Source organism: Somniosus microcephalus, chromosome 5 (genome assembly GCF_052327205.1).
Source record: "Somniosus microcephalus isolate GS21.2 chromosome 5, FLI_Smic_1.0, whole genome shotgun sequence".
Taxonomy (NCBI): domain Eukaryota; kingdom Metazoa; phylum Chordata; class Chondrichthyes; order Squaliformes; family Somniosidae; genus Somniosus; species Somniosus microcephalus.
Window position 1 is genome coordinate 76,809,012 of NC_140991.1, and position 19,767 is coordinate 76,828,778.

General features: G+C 43.2%; 1 protein-coding gene across 3 annotated transcripts in view; it reads right to left on the reverse strand.

Annotated features, from left to right (window-relative positions):
• Positions 1-19,553, reverse strand: part of LOC147117127 (voltage-dependent L-type calcium channel subunit beta-2-like) — a 269,572-nt gene extending 250,019 nt beyond the window's left edge. For 2 of the 3 annotated variants that reach the window (XM_085987843.1, XM_085987838.1), the window contains exon 1: positions 18,671-19,029. In XM_085987843.1, coding sequence (XP_085843969.1) covers positions 18,671-18,751 — 81 coding nt within the window. In that variant the 5' untranslated portion in view covers positions 18,752-19,029. The other variant, XM_085987840.1, reaches the window with a different exon arrangement.
• Between the last annotated feature and the right edge of the window lie 214 nt (positions 19,554-19,767).

The window sequence follows — 19,767 nt, forward strand, 5'->3', positions numbered from 1 at the left end:
ACAGTTACTGAATAGCTGCATAAACTTTAAGGGGAAAACATTATGAATTCACAGTCTTAGTGCAGAGCTTTGCCTGCCGGGAATACATAGTGCAAATTTGGGTGCAGAGATCAATGGGGCCTGCAGGCCCCAGAGGGAACATCCTGTGGGTCAGCTGATCTCCACGCTCAAATTCCTTACATGCACCCTGTGTCAGGAGTGCAAATTCATAACAGTTACCCTTGTATGTCCATTACGTTCAAGGTATAAAACAAATGGCTGTTCATTTTCACAGTTTATTTACAATGATATAACACCACCTATTTTCAGGCAAGGTGATAAATAGAATTGAACAAATTACAGATGTTTGTGGACAGATTACTGAAGAAAACAGGAAGAGATCCTAGTTAACTTTGAATTTGTATGTGAACGAGTGGATCAGTCCCAAACCAAACAAGAACCAAAAGCAGCTCGGTAATATCTCCCTTCAGCCATCCATTACTTCAATGGTTGTTTTCTTAGAATCCTAACTTAATGAAAGTTGCACAATCTTGTTGGTTGTTTTGTTTAAGATGTAACATTGATAAAAAAACAATGATTTAAAAAGAGATAGTAGATTGTTCTAGTTCTGAGGAACATTAATAACCAGCCTGATACATTCATATTATCAAGGGAATAATCTGAACTATGTTTGTATTCTTGCTTCTTTTCTAATTACTAGCACATGGTATCTCATATTTCTCAAAACTGCTTTCCACCACGGTTTGCATTTCTGTGGAGGCCCAAAATATATATTAGCTCAGACAAAACCACAGAGTCCCAATGGAAAAGCAGCAATCAGTGAATGCAACCACAACAGAGGAAGAAACGCAAGGACCAGGGATTTTTTAATAGTGTGGGAAGATATTGTAACCCTGATTGCTGACAAAATCAGACAAAAAGCAGCCTCCCATTAATACCCATCCTAGTTTTAAATGTTAATTCTTCCCCTATTACTACTGTAGCTAAAATATTTGTTTACAGGGAAATAGTGCCCTACGCCAGAAATGGGATGCCACACAGTGTAGTAGCACAGAACAATGCTTCTATCATGAAAGTAATCTGTGTGACATGTTAAACATCACCAATGAGTGAAACTAAAGGAGTAACTAGGCACCTATTCAATATGGTCAAAGGTAGTACTCAAATGCCTGCTGCAATTTTTACAACAAAGATGACTTATAAGGAGACATTTTAATAAAATAACTTCTTTTGTAAAATAAATTGCATATTTTGGCAGCACGGAGATCATTCCTTAGCAGGGGAAACTATTGGGGGGGGGGGGGGCTTGAGGGTGTGGTGGTAATAGCGGTTTATTCAGCATTGAGCTTGGCCAACATGTAATGCTGTGGATGTTTGAGAGGGCATTGGAAAGCTGGAACCTGCCCTCTCATCAGTTGGTCCCAGGCTCTCTTCAGCTATGGGGATACGCGGCCAAGAGAGATGAGTGTGGCCATCAGGAGGTTGTCCAAAGCTTCCCTGATCCCAGCTTATACATCTCTTGCTCAGGTTGGCAAATGTCCCACAAGTTAATGCAGTTTTGTTAGAGAAAATCATAAACTTGAAGTCGAGTTGGTGTGCTGATAACATTATTTTAACGCTACTACTTTGAACAATAATGTAAACTCCTTATAACTCCAAAATAATTACACGTTTTAATGCAACTTCCATTCAGGGTAAAAAACCTTGGGTTCATCACTTTATCTTTATATATTGAAAAGAAACTGAACTGAAAGGGGAACATTCATGCTGAGCGGGTCCTTACATTGAAAATACCTACCTTGTACGCGTCCCTCAATAACAGGGTTCAAAATCTAACAGATTATCTTAGAGGTATATCTGCTACTGAAGGTCTCCATTACGGAGCACAGGAGTCTCTCACTTTAATTAGGCACTTTATGCTGACCAGTACTTTTACAGAATACTCAGCAAGGCCAATTTCAAAAAGTAAAACAATAGATTCTGTTTGTAAGGACTCTTGATGCTGGCTTCGTAGGGATTTCCCTGTCCACGACACAGGAATACATCTCCACTGAGATCAAGTAAATGATGGAGGAGTCCTTCAAAAAGGGCACTGTATGAAATAGTAGCTTTGATTTTAAAAGCTATCTTTGTTAAGACACCTACAAGAACCCCTACACTAATGGTCCTCTTTAAATTAAAAACTATTGTGCTGGATATGAAACTGGTCTACCAACAACGGGTCACTGAGAAGCTGATCTTATCACATGGTTACGTTAGGACTCCCTTATGTCAGTTGCTATTGCCGCACAACCTTTTCTTCTTCATTTGAACGAACATCTTTAATCCTACAAATTGAACTTGAATTTGAGGTCAGTACAAATAATGCAATGTAATCACTATTTCCAGCTTTTAAAATGAACTACAAAGAGTTTTCATTCCTATTTTGCTGTTTGTTTTATCCTGTAATTCAAATATCCTTTAATTCCTGACCCTTTAATTATGCTGTTTTGTTGGATGTAAACTCTGAAAGAAGGAATTATAGTGGTTAATCTTTGTGACAACTACTTGTTTTTCTAATCAAAATAATCAGGAGGATTGTTCAAAGAAGTTCTGACACATAAATGGAGAGAGCTCCCTTTGCCCTTGGGTAATACATTTGTATCTCTGCAAGAGCAACAACAGCAACTTGAATTTCTATAGCGCCTTTAACGTAATAAAACGTCCCAAGATGCTTCACAGGAGCATTATCAAACAAAATTTGACACTGAGCCACATAATATTAGGGCAGTTGATCAAAAGCTTGGTCAAAGAAGTAGGTTTTAAGGAACGTCTTAAAGAGGGACAGAGGTAGTGAGGTGGAGAGGTTTAGGGAGGGAATTCCAAAGCTTAGGACCTAGGCAGATGAAGGCGCTTGTCGCCAATGGTTGAGCAATTAAAATCGGGGATGCTCAAGAGGCTAGAATTGGAGGAGTGCAGCTATCTCGGAGGGTTATGGGGCTGGAGGAGATTACAGAGATAAGGAGGGATTTGAAAACAAGGATGAGAATTTTAAAATTGAGGTTTTGCTTTTCTGGGAGTCAATGTAGGTCAGCGAGCACAGGGGTGATGGGTGAATGGGACTTGGTGTGAGTTAGGACATGGGTAGCAGAGTCTTGGATTACGTCACGTTTACATTGGGTCAATATAAGATAAACTGCTTGGCCGGAATTTTCTTTACTTGGGCGGGGCGGGTGTGGGCGGTCAGCGTGGCGGGTCTCGACCCCATTGTTGCTTCCATCCCACTGTAGAAATCGACTTTGCGCTAATGGGGCCTATTAATCCTGCCCTGTGCGTTACCTGACCCAATTAAATGGTGAGGTCTGATGATGTCATCGATGACACGTTTTCAGCCGGGATATTTAAAGGGGCCATGGCCACATTGCATTTGAAGGTTCATCTAGGAGTGTGCAGGCAACACACTGGAGGTTTTGATTGCTCCAAACAGTTGGAGAAATGGCTGCACAGAGGCAAAGGGCTACACCCAGGTTCTCCAATGGCTCCCTCCATATACTTGTGGAGGGAGTCAGAGCACACAGGGAGGTCCTCTTCCCTTTGAATGGGCGGAAGAGACCTCTTCAGCAAACAAAAAAAGCCTGGTTCCAAATTGCAGAGGAGGTGAACAGCAGGGATGTGTTCAGGAGGACCTGGGTGCAGTGCCAGAAACATTTTAATGATCTAATTAGATCAGGAAATGTGAGTACAAAGCCACACTCAACTTCATCCTGCTGTACCTCTCATCACATCCCCATCACTCTGCCTTCCCTACCCTACTCCTGCACATCCTTACTCACACCAACATACCTTGCATGTCCACCCATCCAAAGTACTGTTTTGTGCGCTTTCGGCGGCTTTGCTCGACGAGCCCTCCTTGTTTGCCAATCTTTCCCCCCGATGTAAGCCCATAGTCACTAAATCACGACGTTTCAGCCGAGATGATCGAGCCTTTATCGAGGCAGAAATCTCTCGCCTTCTAGCTGAGGGTATCATTGAGCCATGTTCATCTTCCTGGTGGGCTCAAGTCGTCATTGTTAAAAATCCTCTGAAGCAACACAAGAAACGGCTTTGCATCGATTACTCGTAAACTATTAACCAGTATACCGACCTGGATGCCTACCCACTACCACGCATCGATGACATGGTCAATAACCTTGTCAACTACAAGGTATTTTCAACTTTTGATTTAAAGAGCGCATATCATCAAGTACCGTTAAAGGACTCTGACAAAAAGTATACGGCCTTTGAGGCCAATGGTCGGCTTTACCAGTTTTGTCGCCTTCCATTTGGGGTCACCAATGGGGTGGCCGTCTTTCAACGGGCAATGGATAGCCTAGCACTTTTCCATATCTAGATAATATCACCATTGCTGGTCATAACCAGAAGGAGCATGATGCCAATCTCCAGAAATTTTTTGACATTCTCCGTCGTCGCAACTTAACCTTAAATGAGTCCAGATCTGTGAAATCAGTACCATCAGTCAACATCCTTGGCTACTGGGTGGGCAACGGTGTCATCAAACTGGATCCAGAGCGACTTCGTCCGCATCAGGAACTCCCTCCCCCTACGAATCTCGGCTCTCTTCGTCGGGCACGCAGCATGTTCGCCTATTATGCGAAATGGATACCCCACTTCTCCGACAAGATCCAGCCCCTGCTTCACACAAAGTCATTTCCATTGGAGGCAACGGCTATTTCAGCTTTCAACCTCCTCAAGCGACAACTGGAAAAAGCCACGCTTCGTTCCATTGATGAAAATCTTCCTTTCGTGGTCGAGTGTGATGCATCGGATGTGGTGATCTCTGCTACCTTGAATCAAGGTGGTCGACCCGTTGCATTTCTGTCCAGAACTTTGCAGGGTAGCGAGCTCCATTATCCTCCTGTCGAGGAGGAGGCTACGGCCATCATCGAAGCGGTACGTAAATAGAGTCATTTTCTCGCTCGTCGCCATTTCACACTTATAACCGATCAGCGCTCCGTGGCCTTTATGCTGGATAACCGGAAACGCACTAAGATCAAGAATAACAAAATACAACTCTGGAGGATGGAATTGGCTGCCTTTGGATACACCATACATTATCGATCCGGCAAAGAAAATGTGGCCCCAGATACCCTCACGCGGGCATGCTTCTCTTCTATGTCAACTTCGACTCTGGCGGATCTTCACACTGACTTATGCCATCCTGGCGTTACCTGTATGTTGCACTTTGTGCGATCTAAAAATCTCCCATTTTCTACGGAAGATGTGAAAAGAACGTGCTCCTCCTGTAAAATTTGTGCGGAGTTAAAACCGCAATTCTTCTGTCCATCGGACGGCTCACTCATACACACTATGCAGCCTATGCAGCGACTCAGCATTGACTTTAAAGGGCCATTGCCTTCCTCAACGCGGAACACCTACTTACTGACTATGGTAGACGAATATTCACGCTTTCCCTTTGCTTTCCCCTGTCCCAATATGCTTACTTCCACAGTGATCAAATGCCTTGATCAAGTCTTTTCCCTTTGCGGTATGGCCAATTTCATCCACTCTGAGCGGGGTCCCTCCTTCATGTCAAGCGAACTCAAAAGTTATCTCTCCCAATGGGGAATCGCCACAAGTAAAACGACACCATACTATCCCATCGGTAACGGACAGATTGAGAGATACAACGCTATCATTTGGAACGCTGTTCGTCTTGCGCTGAGGTCACGCAATCTACCAGACCAGCAGTGGGAAACTATGCTCCCTGACGCGTTGCATTCCATCAGGTCTCTCCTTTCTACTTCTACCAATGTCACATCTCATGAGCGATTCTTCAGCTTCCAGTGTTGCTCCACCCATGGGACGTCTCTACCGTCATGGTTGGTAGCTCCTGGACCCATGCTGCTCCGAAGATTCGTCCGATCGTCAAAAACCGATCCTCTAGTCGACGAGGTAGAACTTACAGATGTCAACCCCACGTACGCCCACGTGCGGTACCCGGATGGCCGGGAGTCCACCATCTCGTTCCGGGACCTGGCTCCCTGTCCGGCCGGTTCCGCGGACCCGACTGATGGAGGGACCCGCGGGGATGAGGCTAAATCTCTGCGCTCCCCCGAGGATGACGCTCTACCTGGGACATCGAGGGATCTGCCGGCTGCCACGCCGGATCCACTCGGGGAGCTGAGCGCTCCCCATGGGATGGCCACCCCGGGCCAGGACGCTGGTCAATCTCTGGCTAACCAATGGGACGAAGCCAGTTCTGCGCCTGTGGGGACCCGCACCCGGAGTCACGATCTCCCCAGTCTCCCTCGGGTTGATCAGAGCAACACGGGCCCTGTAAATCCACCGGCACGAATCAAGCGGCCCAGGGACCAAGACACGGTCTGGGGAGACGTGCCTTCTGGCCATAAACAAAAATCTAAAAGATTGCGGCTATTCGTGGTCCGCCTAATCTGTTAAGAGGAAGTCATCGGATTTTCAAAGCTTTTGGGCAGGAAGAATGTCATAAATCTTATCATCGAGAAACTACCTATGAAATAACACTGGACGGCCAGCTCGAAAACCCAGTGGACATCTGCCAAGAGTGGCTAAGCAGTCGCAAGAGAGAAGTGAGCAGGCTGCCTCTACCTCTGCTGAAGCCACAGGGTAGCACCTCATAGAAGCACATGGAAGAGAAAGATGACACACAAGTTGATTCACAAGGGTAGCCACTTGAGTGTTTTATTCAATGTCAATGTCAAGTTTCCATTAGTGTAATGTCAACACTAAAAATCTTTATTTTCACCACTTTCTGGTCTCGGACAAATTTGTGTGCACCTTTGGAAGTGACTTAGTGAGCTGGAGTGAATGGTGAGACATAATGGTACCTCCAGCAATGGTGGTCAGTGTGAAAGGAATGGTTTGGTCATTGTAGGGATGCTTTATGATGTTGCTGCGGGGTGGTGCCAACCTGGCACATCATGTGGCAGCCATATGGGTGTACTGCATAAAGTTAAGTAAATCTGGCCATGATGAGATAATTCCTGTCCTACCAGGCAGCAATGTGCTTGGGTGCTGCAGGGATCTGGGTCACAGGTTCCTCCAGCTCCTCCTCCTCCTCGTCTTCCAGCTGATGCTCCTCCTGCTCCTCCTCTGAAGAGGCTGTGCACTCAATCATGAGCCACGTCTTCAGTTGCTAGCCCTTGTCTCCACGCACCCAGCCAGAAAGTCTGTTTGAAGGAACGAAGAGCTGAGGGAGGATGGACTGGTGCAGGATGAATGAGGCATGGCAGCTGCCAGGAAATTTGGCTCACACATGCATGATGATCTTCCTATGGTTGCAGACCAGCTGCACTTTGAGGGAGTGGAAGCCCTTGCAGTTGACAAAGACTCCTGGGTTATGATGGGGTGCCCTGATGACCACGTGTGCAATCGATGACGCTCTGCACCCATGGGAAGCCAGCCAGAGTGGCAAAACCGAGCACCTGCTCATTAATACTGGCTTCATCAGTGACAAAGTTTATATAATTGGCTGACTTGTCAAAGATGGCATCGGTGACTTGAGTGATGCATCTGTGGGCGGCTGACTGTGAGATGCCACAAATGTCTGCTGCAGATCCCTGGAAGGAGCCTGAGGTGAAGAAGTTGAGGGCGCTGGTGACTTTGACAGCCACTGGTAAGGCATGTCCACCCGCTCCTCTGGGCTGCAGGTCTTGCTCCAGCAATGTGCAAATGTCTGCGACGACCTGGTGAGATAGCCTGAGACTCCTTTGGCACCGCTGCTCAGTCATGTTGAGGAAGCTCATCCTCTGCCTGTGTACCCTGGGTTGGGGGTATCACCTCTGGCACGGTGCAGCCCTGCACTGATGCCCTCTGTCCTATGTAGCATCAGGTGGTTGAGGAGAAGGTTGGTGTTGTTGGTGTGGTGTGCCTGGTGCTGTTGGTGTTGGGGCTCATAGTAATATGATTCTGGGGACTAAGGTGAGACAGTATAAATGGCACCCATGCTGATGGAATAGATGGCAGGTCAAGTAGAGATGAGAGAAACAATCTGTCAAGGATACGATAGGTTCTAACAATGAGGTGAGACTGGATGGCGACTTTGCTGCAAACACTTGCAACATCTAGAAAGCTAAATCTGTGTTGGGAATGCAGTCAGCAACAGCTTCTGCCTGAGGAAAGTGACCAGCTGCGAGGTGGGAGCTTTTATAGTACATTTCATGCTATCATCTAATCAGCTGGAGCAATGGCCACTCAACTCCTGCCTTTGGCTGTCAGACGTGGTTCCCGGGCTATGTGAATCCCGTGGGCAGCCCGGGAAATTTGAAAGGTAGACTTAAAAAGACGCTTAAGGGTCTCACAACAAGGTGGTAATGATTTGAATTAGGTCGCCCGCCTCTGCCGGTCGGGTCGCTGCCACACCGGCAAATGCGCCAGAGGGAAAGACGCGTGGAGGAGGGATAATGGCGGTTCCTGACCTGCTGCAACTTATTTCAAATTTCCCACCCGACCCGCCTCCGATTGCACCCGCACGGACCCCAGAAAATTCTGGCCCTTATGTTAATGATGATTTTGCTTTTAAGAAAAACATTCAAGAAATGCAAGGAAGCATCTGAGTTCACATTGGCACATTCCCCTTTACCTGATCAAGATTAGGAATTTACAGCACCAGGGGATGAAATTGGGTGCCTTTGCACCTCCTGTTAACACCACTGGGGGGGCGCTAATGGGGTGCAACCGGCTTTGCGACCGGGTGCGGCGCTGACATCGACTCCCGCCATATTCGGTGGGAGTTTTGCGGTGGTGCTATGGTGTTGCGCCCCGATCTCCTTCGCCCGGAGATCGTAAAGGCATCGCCATGCGCATGACCCCGGTAGCGCCCCGAACCCGAAATTGACTTCCGCCCCCTGCAGCAGCGTCGGTCGAAAACACCGACAGCGGCAGGAGGCGTGCATTAAAGGCGAGGTGGCCGAGGTAGGTAAAAAAAAAACTTACCTTTGTTGTTCCAGGTTTTTTACGAGGGTTCCTGCCCGTGATCGATCAACCCGGCGCTCTGCTTGAGTGCTGGGCTGATCGCGTGGGATCGCGGCTGCCTTGGTGGTCCAGGTAGGTACTTTTTAAATTGCAGAGCCTACAGCGATGGCCCTTCCCTTTAAGGGAGGGAAGGAGCCTTTGAACGCGGCAGCGCTGCACGGCCCAGTGTGCAGTGCTGCTGAAGTCTCCGCCCCGCTCTCCGACGTTAGTGCCCTAAGAAGGCACTGGAATGCTTGATTTAGCTCCACTTCTCTCTTGGAGCGCTAAAACTCAATTTCGCGGTCGCCAGCGCTAAAGTTAGCACCCAGACGATGTTAGCGCCCCAAAATGGTCGATACCGAATTTTTCCCCCAGGGAATTTTGGCTGTGAAGCTTGTCCTCCCATGTCATGGGACCACCAATCAAAGGCTGGAGATAAGATTTTTCTGTCCATTAACATGAATGAGCAAAAAATCTCAGGCTGGTAGGTGCTCAAGCAGAAAACCCTGTCCAAGGTCTCCATGGTCAAATTCCTTAAGTTCTTTGGTGGTTATCTTTACTGCCATTGTATTATTATTGATTTAGATACAGCCATTAAACATATAAGACAGCACTATACTTTTGTCTACACTTAGAGCTCTGACAATGCCCAAAAATTGAGTAAAAGACCCCCCCATTCATGTTTCTTTCCAAGCAGTGATGCTACAGTATTTCATGGTTTCTTCAAAATAAAATGATCTTCACCTTGCTTTTTTTCCCCCAATTGTCAGAGGAATTAAAAGGATACATTCAACAGAACGTACAATCTCTCATGCACCAATACATTTCTAATGAACATTTTGCGTTTCAGCCTTAAAGTTCATTAATCCAGTATAAATGTTACAATCTGAAGACTCTTGTTCTATTTCCTAGTTACATAAAACAAGTGCATATGACAACATTATAATAGAGCACTACACTCAGCAATATGGAAACCTGATGCTATCAATCCTAGAAACGGTGAAGATAAAATTTCATTTATTAAAGGAACTAGTCATCCAAGCTTAATTCGAGGAGATAGCAAACCATGGATATGTGTTATCCAGTAGTTTTTTAGTGAGAAACTAAGATATGAAGTCATCATCCATAGTCCATCAATGGAGAAAAGAGAAAGAAAATTAGATAAACCAAGCAGTAGTTAAGTGATGCCATGCTTGAATTTTAAAAGTTTCTAAGAAGGAAGAAAAGACTGAGGGTGCCAAGGTATTCCAATTATAAGGTGCTAGGAAAGAATGATTTAAAGTAGGAAATGTGATGATGAGTTTTGATTTCAACATAGTGAGGAAGAAGAGTGTTTGGGGTGGCATATTGTATGCATGACTATCTCTGAACTAAGGAATGAAGTTTAGTTTATTCATGAATATATAAATTTGCCAGAAGGCATTCAATAAGGTTCCGCACAAGTGATTACTAGGAAATAGGAGTGCACACGAAATTGGAGGTAGCCTTTTGATTTGGGAGATAGGAGACAGAGAGTGGAGATAAAGGGTATGTACGCAGCTTGGCAGGATGTGAGAACTGGTGTTCTCCAGGGATCTGTTCTGGGGCCTCCAGTTTTCACCGTATTTATTAATGAGTGGATGAAGGAAGAGAGAAGTGTATATCCAAGTTAGGACCGACGGCAAGTACAGCAGATGGGAACAGTGAGATGTAAAGGCACTTAGGCAGATTAAGTGAGTGGGCAAAGCTATGGCAATGGAATTCAATGCGGGCAAGTGTGAGGTCTTCCACTTTGTACCCGAGAAAGATAAATCAGAGCATTTTCTAAATGGTGAGAAAGTAGGGACTGTAGAGGAGCAAAGAGATTTGGGAGTCTAAGTCTACAAATCATTAAAAGCCAGTAAACAGGTACAAAAAGCAATCAAAAAGGCTAATGGAATACTGGCCTTTATCTCAAGGGAGCTGGAATACAAAGGGAGGAAGTGATGCTCAATTATATAGAGCCTTGGTCAGACCCCATCTGGAGTACTGTGTTCATCTTTGGGCACTACACCTCAGGAACTATATATTGGCTTTGGAGGGGGTGCAGTGCAAATTCACCAGAATGATGCCGGTGCTTAGAGGGTTAAATTATGAAGACAAGTTGTATAAACTAGGCTTGTATTCTCTTGTGTGTAGAAGACTGAGGGGTGATCTGATCACAGTGTTTAAAACATTAAAAGGATTTGATAGGGTGGATACGGAAAAACTATTTCCTCTGGTGGAGGAGTCAAGAACAAGGTGACATAATCTTAAAATTGGAACTAAGCCATTCAGGATCAAAATCAGGAATGGGTAGTAGAAATTTGGAACTCTCTCTCGCAAAAGGCGGTGGATGCTAGGTCAATTGGAGCTTTCAATACTAAGATAGATAGATACATTTTTGTTAGGTAAGGATATCAATGGATATGGAGCAAAGGCGGGAACATGGAGTTGAGGTGCAGATCAGCCAGTATCTAATTGAATGGCCCGAGGGGCTGAATAGCCTACTCCTGTTCCTAATGTTCCTATATATACAGTGTTTGTGTTTCATACATCAGCCGTGATCTTTTGAATCAGTTATTTTATAGCTAACTTTAATTTGAAATAAACAGCAGCATGTGAGAAAGCAATTTCAACTTCCTAATTTGTATATTTCTTTCAGTCTTTGAACTCCAGTGGAATCCATTTGATGGGGTTGGTTCCAAAACAGCAGAAAGGTGCTGACAACTAAATTTCCATTTACTGTAAGAAGGACTAACTGGCACGTTGACAGAGACAAAATGGAACTGGTAACAGCATGCTTACCTCAGGCTATGTGTATATGCGAAAGGTGGAATGAATGTCATTTAGGATAGAAATAGTATTGTATTATAAGGAGTCAGCTATAATCCTCATATGTTTACTGTTGTTTACATATTTCCTCTCTCAAAGTATACAAAGTGGACATAAAACACTAACTGCTCCTTCCCAGGTATACACTGAACTCTTGTTAAAGTGATAACAATTATGGATTTGGCTCGAAGGGCCAAATGGCCTACTCCTGCTCGTATTTCTTATGTTCTAAGCTTACAACTTCATAGGGAGGTATTTAACTGTTTTGAGGACATCTCCTCAAGGCTCAAGGCAGTATAATTATGGTACATTGTGGAACAGGAGAGGGAATTTGCTCCCTAACCATCATTATAAACTTTTCAAAAATATTATGTTCTAAAAGCAGCAAAGTAGCACACCTTGTCACAGTTAGTCATTCAAGATATGGAAACAACAAATATCATTTAAATTTTTCTAAGGGCTTGTGTCAAAATCAGCACCTTAGTAGCATACCAAAAAAAAAGAAAATGAGGTAGCATATCACAAAGTTCTGAACGATTTGTGAAACTACCATTTTCTAGATAAATTCTCACCTTCACATGGACCACAACTATTCCGATCCAGGCTATATGCTGCATTTACATAGAAACATAGAAGATAGGAGCAGGAGTAGGCCATTTGGCCCTTCGAGCCTGCTCCGCCATTCAATGCGATCATGGCTGATCATCCAATTTCAGTACCCGGTCCCTGCTTTCTCCCCATACCCCTGAATCCCTTTAGCCTTAAGAAATATATCCAACTCCTTCTTGAATATATTTACTGAATTGGCTTCTACTGCCTTCTGTGGTAGAGAATTCCACAGGTTCACCACTCTCTGGGTGAAGAAATTCCTCCTCCTTTCTGTCCTAAATGGCCTACCCCTTATCCTTAGACTGTGACCCCTGGTTCTGGACTCCCCGACCATCGGGAACATCCTTCCTGCATCTAGTCTGTCCAGTCCTGTCAGAATTTTATAAGTTTCAATGAGATCCCCTCTCATTCTTCTAAACTCTAGCGAGTACAAGCCCAATCGACCCAATCTCTCCTCATACGTCATTCCTGCCATCCCAGGTATCAGCCTGGTGAATCTTCGCTGAACTCCTTCCATGGCAAGAACATCATTCCTCAGATAAGGCGACCAAAACTGCACACAATACTCAAGATGTGGTCTCACCAAGGCCCTGTACAACTGCAGCAAGACATCCTTGTTCCTGTACTCAAACCCTCTCGCTATGAAGGCCAACATACCATTTGCCTTCTTAACCGCCTGCTGCACCTGCATGCTTACCTTCAGCGACTGGTGCACAAGGACACCCAGGTCTCGTTGCACTTCCCCTTCTCCCAATCTATTGCCATTCAGATAATAATCTGCCTTCCTGTTTTTGACACCAAAGTGGATAACCTTGCATTTATCCATGTTACATTGCATCTGCCATGCTTCTGCCCAATCACCCAACCTGTCCAAATCATCCTGGAGTTTCTCGGTATCCTCCTCACAGCACACACGCCCACCCAGCTTTGTGTCGTCTGCAAACTTGGAGATATTACATCTAGTTCCCTTGTCTAGATCATCATTAATATATATTGTGAATAGCTGGGGTCCAAGGACCGATCCCTGCGGTACCCCACTAGTCACTGCCTGCCACTCGGAAAAAGACCCGTTTATTCCAACTCTTTGCTTTCTTTGGCTCTCTAGCTACTGTTGTTTTCAATGTCCAACTTGTCTCAGACTATCTCCTGTTTCTCAAACAATTTTGTGTTGCTTCACTGAGGTAGTGGCTGAGCCAAGGCTGAGTGAAGAAATATCATGCTCTCACACCCAGCCCAGGAGCCTCAACTGGCAAACCAGCCACTATGAATAGTGTGTCAAGGAAAAAAAAACGTAACTAGATTTCCAAAAAGGAATCAATAGAATGAGTGGCAAATTTTACAAAAATGCTTACAGATAAGGTGACTGTATAACCTTATTCTGGAGCAGTCCCATAACAACTTGAAAACAGATTTATTATAGAACATTTTCACAAGATAATATTTTTTGTTAACATAGTCAGAATCCATATCATTTTATATTGTGCACATTCCTGATTTTATCTATTTGGTCAAAAAAATACATTTACAAATGCAACTTTTTATCTCTTTCATATCAAATCGATATAGGCACACACAACAACAAAAATTGTAACCAACACAGAGTCGTCCTTTATAAAAAATATATGGAAGGAAGAGAAAAGGCATTTCGACTCCAAACTTGTGTTGTGTATTTCATAATTTAATATTAGACTGGCAAAACATTGTGGAATATTCTAATATTGGAAGCATCTATCAACAGTTAATTTTGATCTCCTGTATCCAGGACATACTGCATGCTCCTTATAAAATGCAATTGGCTAATTTTACATGGAGAAATATGAACTCTGTCCTGCAATCCAACCACAGCAAATAATGTTAGAGACCAGATGCTCTGCAAAGGTCTTCCCCTGGCTGCATTTAACCTAGTGCATCCACTCTACTTAGGATGATCAACATTTGTCCAATCAAAAACTGGAAATAGATGGCTAAGATTTGGACTTTCTTCCACTATAGTTGAGTGAGATATTGGTGCAAATGGCAGAAAAAATCAGGCGCCAAGCCAAAGCACCACCTGCCCACCCGACCTTCATTTCCCTCCCTCCCCCACCATGAACACAGCAGACTACCACCTCTCTGCCTGCCACAGTCTTGAATACAAAAACTGACTTTTTAAACAAGTGACTGCAATTCAAAGGTAGTTTATGTGGTTAACTTTGAGAGGTTTCTCAGAGACACTTTATAAATCCAAGTCTATAATTCTTTCTTGAAAGCTGCACTTTTAGTCGCTTGCTGTAGACTTTGCATGTACCCCCTGCAGCACACAGGAACGATCACTGGCCTCTACAAAGAAGGTCTATAAATATTCGTAGACTAAAATCTTACTAACACTGCTGTTGAGGTGATTCACAGGAGGGTTTCTGTCATTAATACTAGTTTACTGTTGTTATCTTCTGTAGCTCACAGCAGAACAGTTAGGCATTGCTTTTCCCGTGTATAAATTATGCCATTTAAGGGGGCAGCCTCCCCTTTTTAAAATTCACACACGATAGCTACAAAGAGTTCTTTAACATTTTTCCATTTGTTTTATTTCACAGGCGAACACTGATAGCAGGTTCTTGATATTAACAGTGTGAGGGAGCTGAAATGATCGGTAGACATAAGCCAATAACCTCAGGTTACGTCAGGATCAACTATATATGGTAGCTCCCTTGCGCTGTTGGACTCAGTAAATGTTCTAAGCCAATACCTCCAACAGGAACAGCATATGGTTTAAACATATGGTTTAAACAAAAATACCCAGAAAACAGCCTGACATGGATAGAATAAAACAAAATGGATGTTACAATTCATCAGAATTCTTTGTAATTTCTTAATATTTAAGAGGCCATGGAGGTTGGACAGTCTCTGTAAGGGAGCAGTTATAAAAGGTCATCTTCCCCATGTCATTGAGGAACACAGCAGATTGCAGTGGAGAACATAGCTACATTTTGAACACTATTATAAAGTTGTTTGCTCGGAAGGAACAGGTAACTTTGGGCCAACTGTCCTTGCCACCTGCTCAGTTGAGTAGGTTAAAATCCTAAATGGTCAGCTCACAGCAGCTCCAGGGTGGGTAAGGAACCTGAGCGAGTTTAACTGCCCACCCACCCAATTTCTGCCCCCACACATTTTCTGAATTAGGTGTCTCAGCAACAGTCAGTTATTTTTCTTTCAAACGATGCAAAAAAGCAAATGTGTTTCCCAAGCAGTGGAAGAGTAATTTATCCCATGTGTTAATGCTTTGGATTACTTAATTATAGCATCAAAGGTAAACATATATTAACCATTTTGTCATTTTTTTTATTCGTTCCTGGGATGTGGGCGTCGCTAGCAAGGCCAGCATTTTTTAAATTCGTTTATGGGATGTGGGCGTTGCTGGCAAGGCCACCATTTATTGCCCATCCCTAATTGCACCACCTTCTCAAGGGGCAATAAATGCTGGCCTTGCTAGTGACGCCCACATCCCAGGAATGAATAAAAAAAAGTAACTACTGAAGGCAAAAAACATAAACAAGATGCAAAATGATCCGAGCACAGTGAGGTGAGCTTTCACAGTCCAACAAAGGTATCACATCCTTTGTATCTTCTACACTCTGAACTAATAAAGATTAGACATTACAGGAAACCTACATAAAATTTCCCATTTTCCACTCCCTGTTGCAATATCCTGCCTGTATTGTTAGCTTGAAGCATAGGAAGAATAGGTGCGGAAGACTTGATTTGAGATAATGCTTCTGAACAAAAAAATATCGCTGACAGCTTCTAAAAGGGTTTCATAGAGTCACTTCACTGTAAATGCAGCAAGAATGGATCACAGTTGAAGCAGATTATAAACCCACAAATATGAAGCAGTGGCTACTTTTATTCATCTGGGAAGATTCTGCACCTGCTCCTTCTAACATGGTGAGAAGATGAGGCCAGACACATTTAGCATTAACAATTCAGTCCATATGTAGAAAGGGTTCATTGTGTAACTAACACTGCAAGTATTATTCACCTCTTCTTTCAATGTGTTTTTCACCTGACAGAATTCTGGTCAGATTGTTCACATTATATAAATGTGGGCATTGGTTAAACAATTAGAATGAATCTCAAAAATAATTTTGTTGCCCATTATAAATTGATGAATGAGGCCTACAGTTTGATTACATCTTAAACTGCAGTATTCCTTCAGTTAAATTCTGTATGCATCAACTCAAATATTCAACTTCAAATTCAATTGAAATTCCTTTGGAAGTTTAAGTCCACTCCATCCCCTTAGTGGCTAAACATCAATGTGCTATTCAACTTTAATTTTCAAGTCTCCTTTTCTTCCAGTAGTTCCCCTCTGTCTACAATGTCCTGTATCTGCTTTGCTATATGCAACATCCCTTCCCAAGAGGGCAAGCAGATGGTCTGTACTCAGTCCTTCACCAGTATTACTTTGAAACCAGCCTCGAAGTGGTGATATGAAAGCAGCTCAGGGTGACTCTCACTCAAATTTCCCCAGCCTCCTTGAGAAGCATCTGCCATCTTCCTTGGGCCCCTCCACGGCAGGCCGCTGAGAAAGGCAATTCAGTGTGGGTGGAAAATGAAAATCAAAACCCATAGGCCATGGAACAGCACCTTGCAATTATGTTATCCCTTTGGCATTCATGCTGTTCCTGTTGCAAATGTGCTTCCTTCATTTCTAATTCAGTGGCATTTGAGGCAAAAAAACCCACAAGCCATCACACAGCCTGTATATATTTTATTTTTAAAATGTTTATAGGAGAGGAGTTTACAAGGAAGCATTGTAACTTTTTTTATGCTGGTTAATTTGTAAGGTTAGCTACGTAAGTGTAAATTTTTGATGAACACAGGAGAAGGAATTACTATGGTTTGGTTTGACTGCTAGAGCTTCAATCGTCTATTTTTTCTAAATGGTACGAAAAATAATCTAAATTTGTAAGTAATTTATAATCTTGCCCGACCTACATTCAAATTGCTTTCAAAGAGCGGCACTGTTCTTTATCCTCTGTGTCCATCAAAAGGGCCAGAAAGATTTCATACAATAGGCAATATATAACCTTCGAGCTAGAAAATGTAAAAAGTTAACATGCTGATGGTCATCAATAACAGGTCTGATATCATTTGAAAGGCAAAATAGGTCACCTTAGCATCCTGTAAGTTGTTACATCTGGATCACAGAATTATTACATACAGCACGTAATAGGAGGCTCGCAAAGAATGACCAAATCAACTTGGATTTAGGCTGTGGTGCACTTTACATTAGAAGAACTAATCTCTAACTAGGACCGGCATCTGTTCTTCCTGCTTTAGACCATATTACAGAGACAGGCTTCATTTATAGTTGATTGGAACTGCACGTACACAGATGTAAAAACAAAGATTCAAAAAAACCACTGATGTTTCATTTACTAAATGAAAATGCATCAAGATGTATCAAATAATAATGAAAGGATCAAGTGGGTATAGGCTGCTTGTTTAACCTAAACTCCTCTCTGATTTACAATCTATCCATCTGTTTCTTTGTTTGTGTGTTTTTTTAAGCTTCAGCGGGTGTACTACTGAGGGGTTCAACTTTCTTTCTTGTTTTGGGAAGCAAATCTTGCAGGCCCTATTGATCACTATCTATTGCTTTTCACCAATCTCTCCATGATAAAAGCTCCTAAAATCTTTTTCACAAATAAGATTAATCCGTATTGTCCTAACGGGCACAATTTCCTTTTAGCTTAGTAAGCAGAAAACATGTAACGGATATAATTGCACTCTATGAGCCTTTAATTAAACAGTTGAAAAACAGTCTGCAGAAGCCCTAATCAGCTTCTAGGTCATCATTAACTACATATCTTACAGAGATTTCATTATTTTTGAAAAAATTCTCATGCTATGCGATAATTAAATGCAACCATTGAGGCAGTTCACACTTACACTAATGTTTGCCTGTACTGTGTGACTCAAATGATAGAAAGTCTCCATTTATTGCTGTGCATTAATGAACAGTTTTATACAGAAGGAAAAATGATGGTCAAAGGTTTGCTGTACGGTCGTTTCAAAAAATTACTACTGCAGAAGGTTCTTCCAAATGTTTAAATATATATTTAAAGTAACAGCTTTGTGTTATTATCTATTGTTTGATTACAATTAAAATCATCAGAAAATAAACATCAGCTCAGTACAATAACAATAGAAAGCAGTACCATTCTTAAACTGGAAAATGTCCGCTCTCTAGCTACTATTTTGATTATAAAGTACTTACCCAGGAAACATTTTTGGCCTTAGGCGTTTTAAGCATGGCAACATGCAGAGTCGTGATGACCAACAACAGCCCCACCAGCATGGAAAGCTCGATGGAGACGTCCACCCGTCCCAGTCACCCAAATCTATATAGTTCCCTGGCCTGGTTAATGGAGGCACAGCGGTAGTTAAAAGAGATACCAACACGTTGAGCCATGTCCACTTTCGCAGTTGATGTTAAAATACAGTGGCTGTTCCCAAAGTATCATTTAAAATATATATCAACAGACCATTCAAAGTGATAAATCCTTCACCACAGAAAAGCTGATTCTTCTATCCCACAGTAATTGTCACAAGTACAGAGTGGAGACGAGACACATCACATACCTTTGACTTGCTAGGGGTGGAGCTGGTGCTAAGATGAACACCGCGGTGCCCAATCATGCACCAAGCTTTAAGGAAGACTTTGAGACCGTGGCTTACGCAAGCATTAAGATATAAATAAATACTGAAAAGGACTACCACTGGGAAGACCTTGAAGGGCTGTTGCTGGTGTCTTCAGTTTTCATTGCTGTATTCCATAACAAAGCTGAACTTCAGTATTATTCAGTGCCTCTGTCACAATGCTATAAGCAGTCTGTTCTCAGTTCACTTAATAATGCATGGATAAAAGCAGTTGGATCCAGCTGGTTTTTACCTAGCATTACTCCCTGGTAGCTGCCGACGTCACATGGTACACCTGGTGTGAACGTGGCCCCACAGCTAGAGTCAAGTAACCTGACAACCAGCAATAATTGTTGGAGGAGGAAAAAGAGCTGATTCACCTGGAAAATTGATTCCAGTCTTTCTTGTCTGTCTGTTTCTGTTTCTGTTTCTCTCTCTCCCTCCCTCTCTCTCTCTCTCTCTCTCTCTCTCGCTTTCACTCTCTTCCCGTCTATCCTTCCGTTTTTACCTCATGTCAATCCAGATTACTTAAGTAGATCCAGGCTAAATTTTACAACTATCAGTACTGATTAGTGTGGGTTGATTGAAGGCGGATTATAGACAAGGGCCTCTGCCTCCTCACTTAATAAACAGGTCAGTACCATTTACAAAGTTCTTAGCTTCCCTCAGCACAGA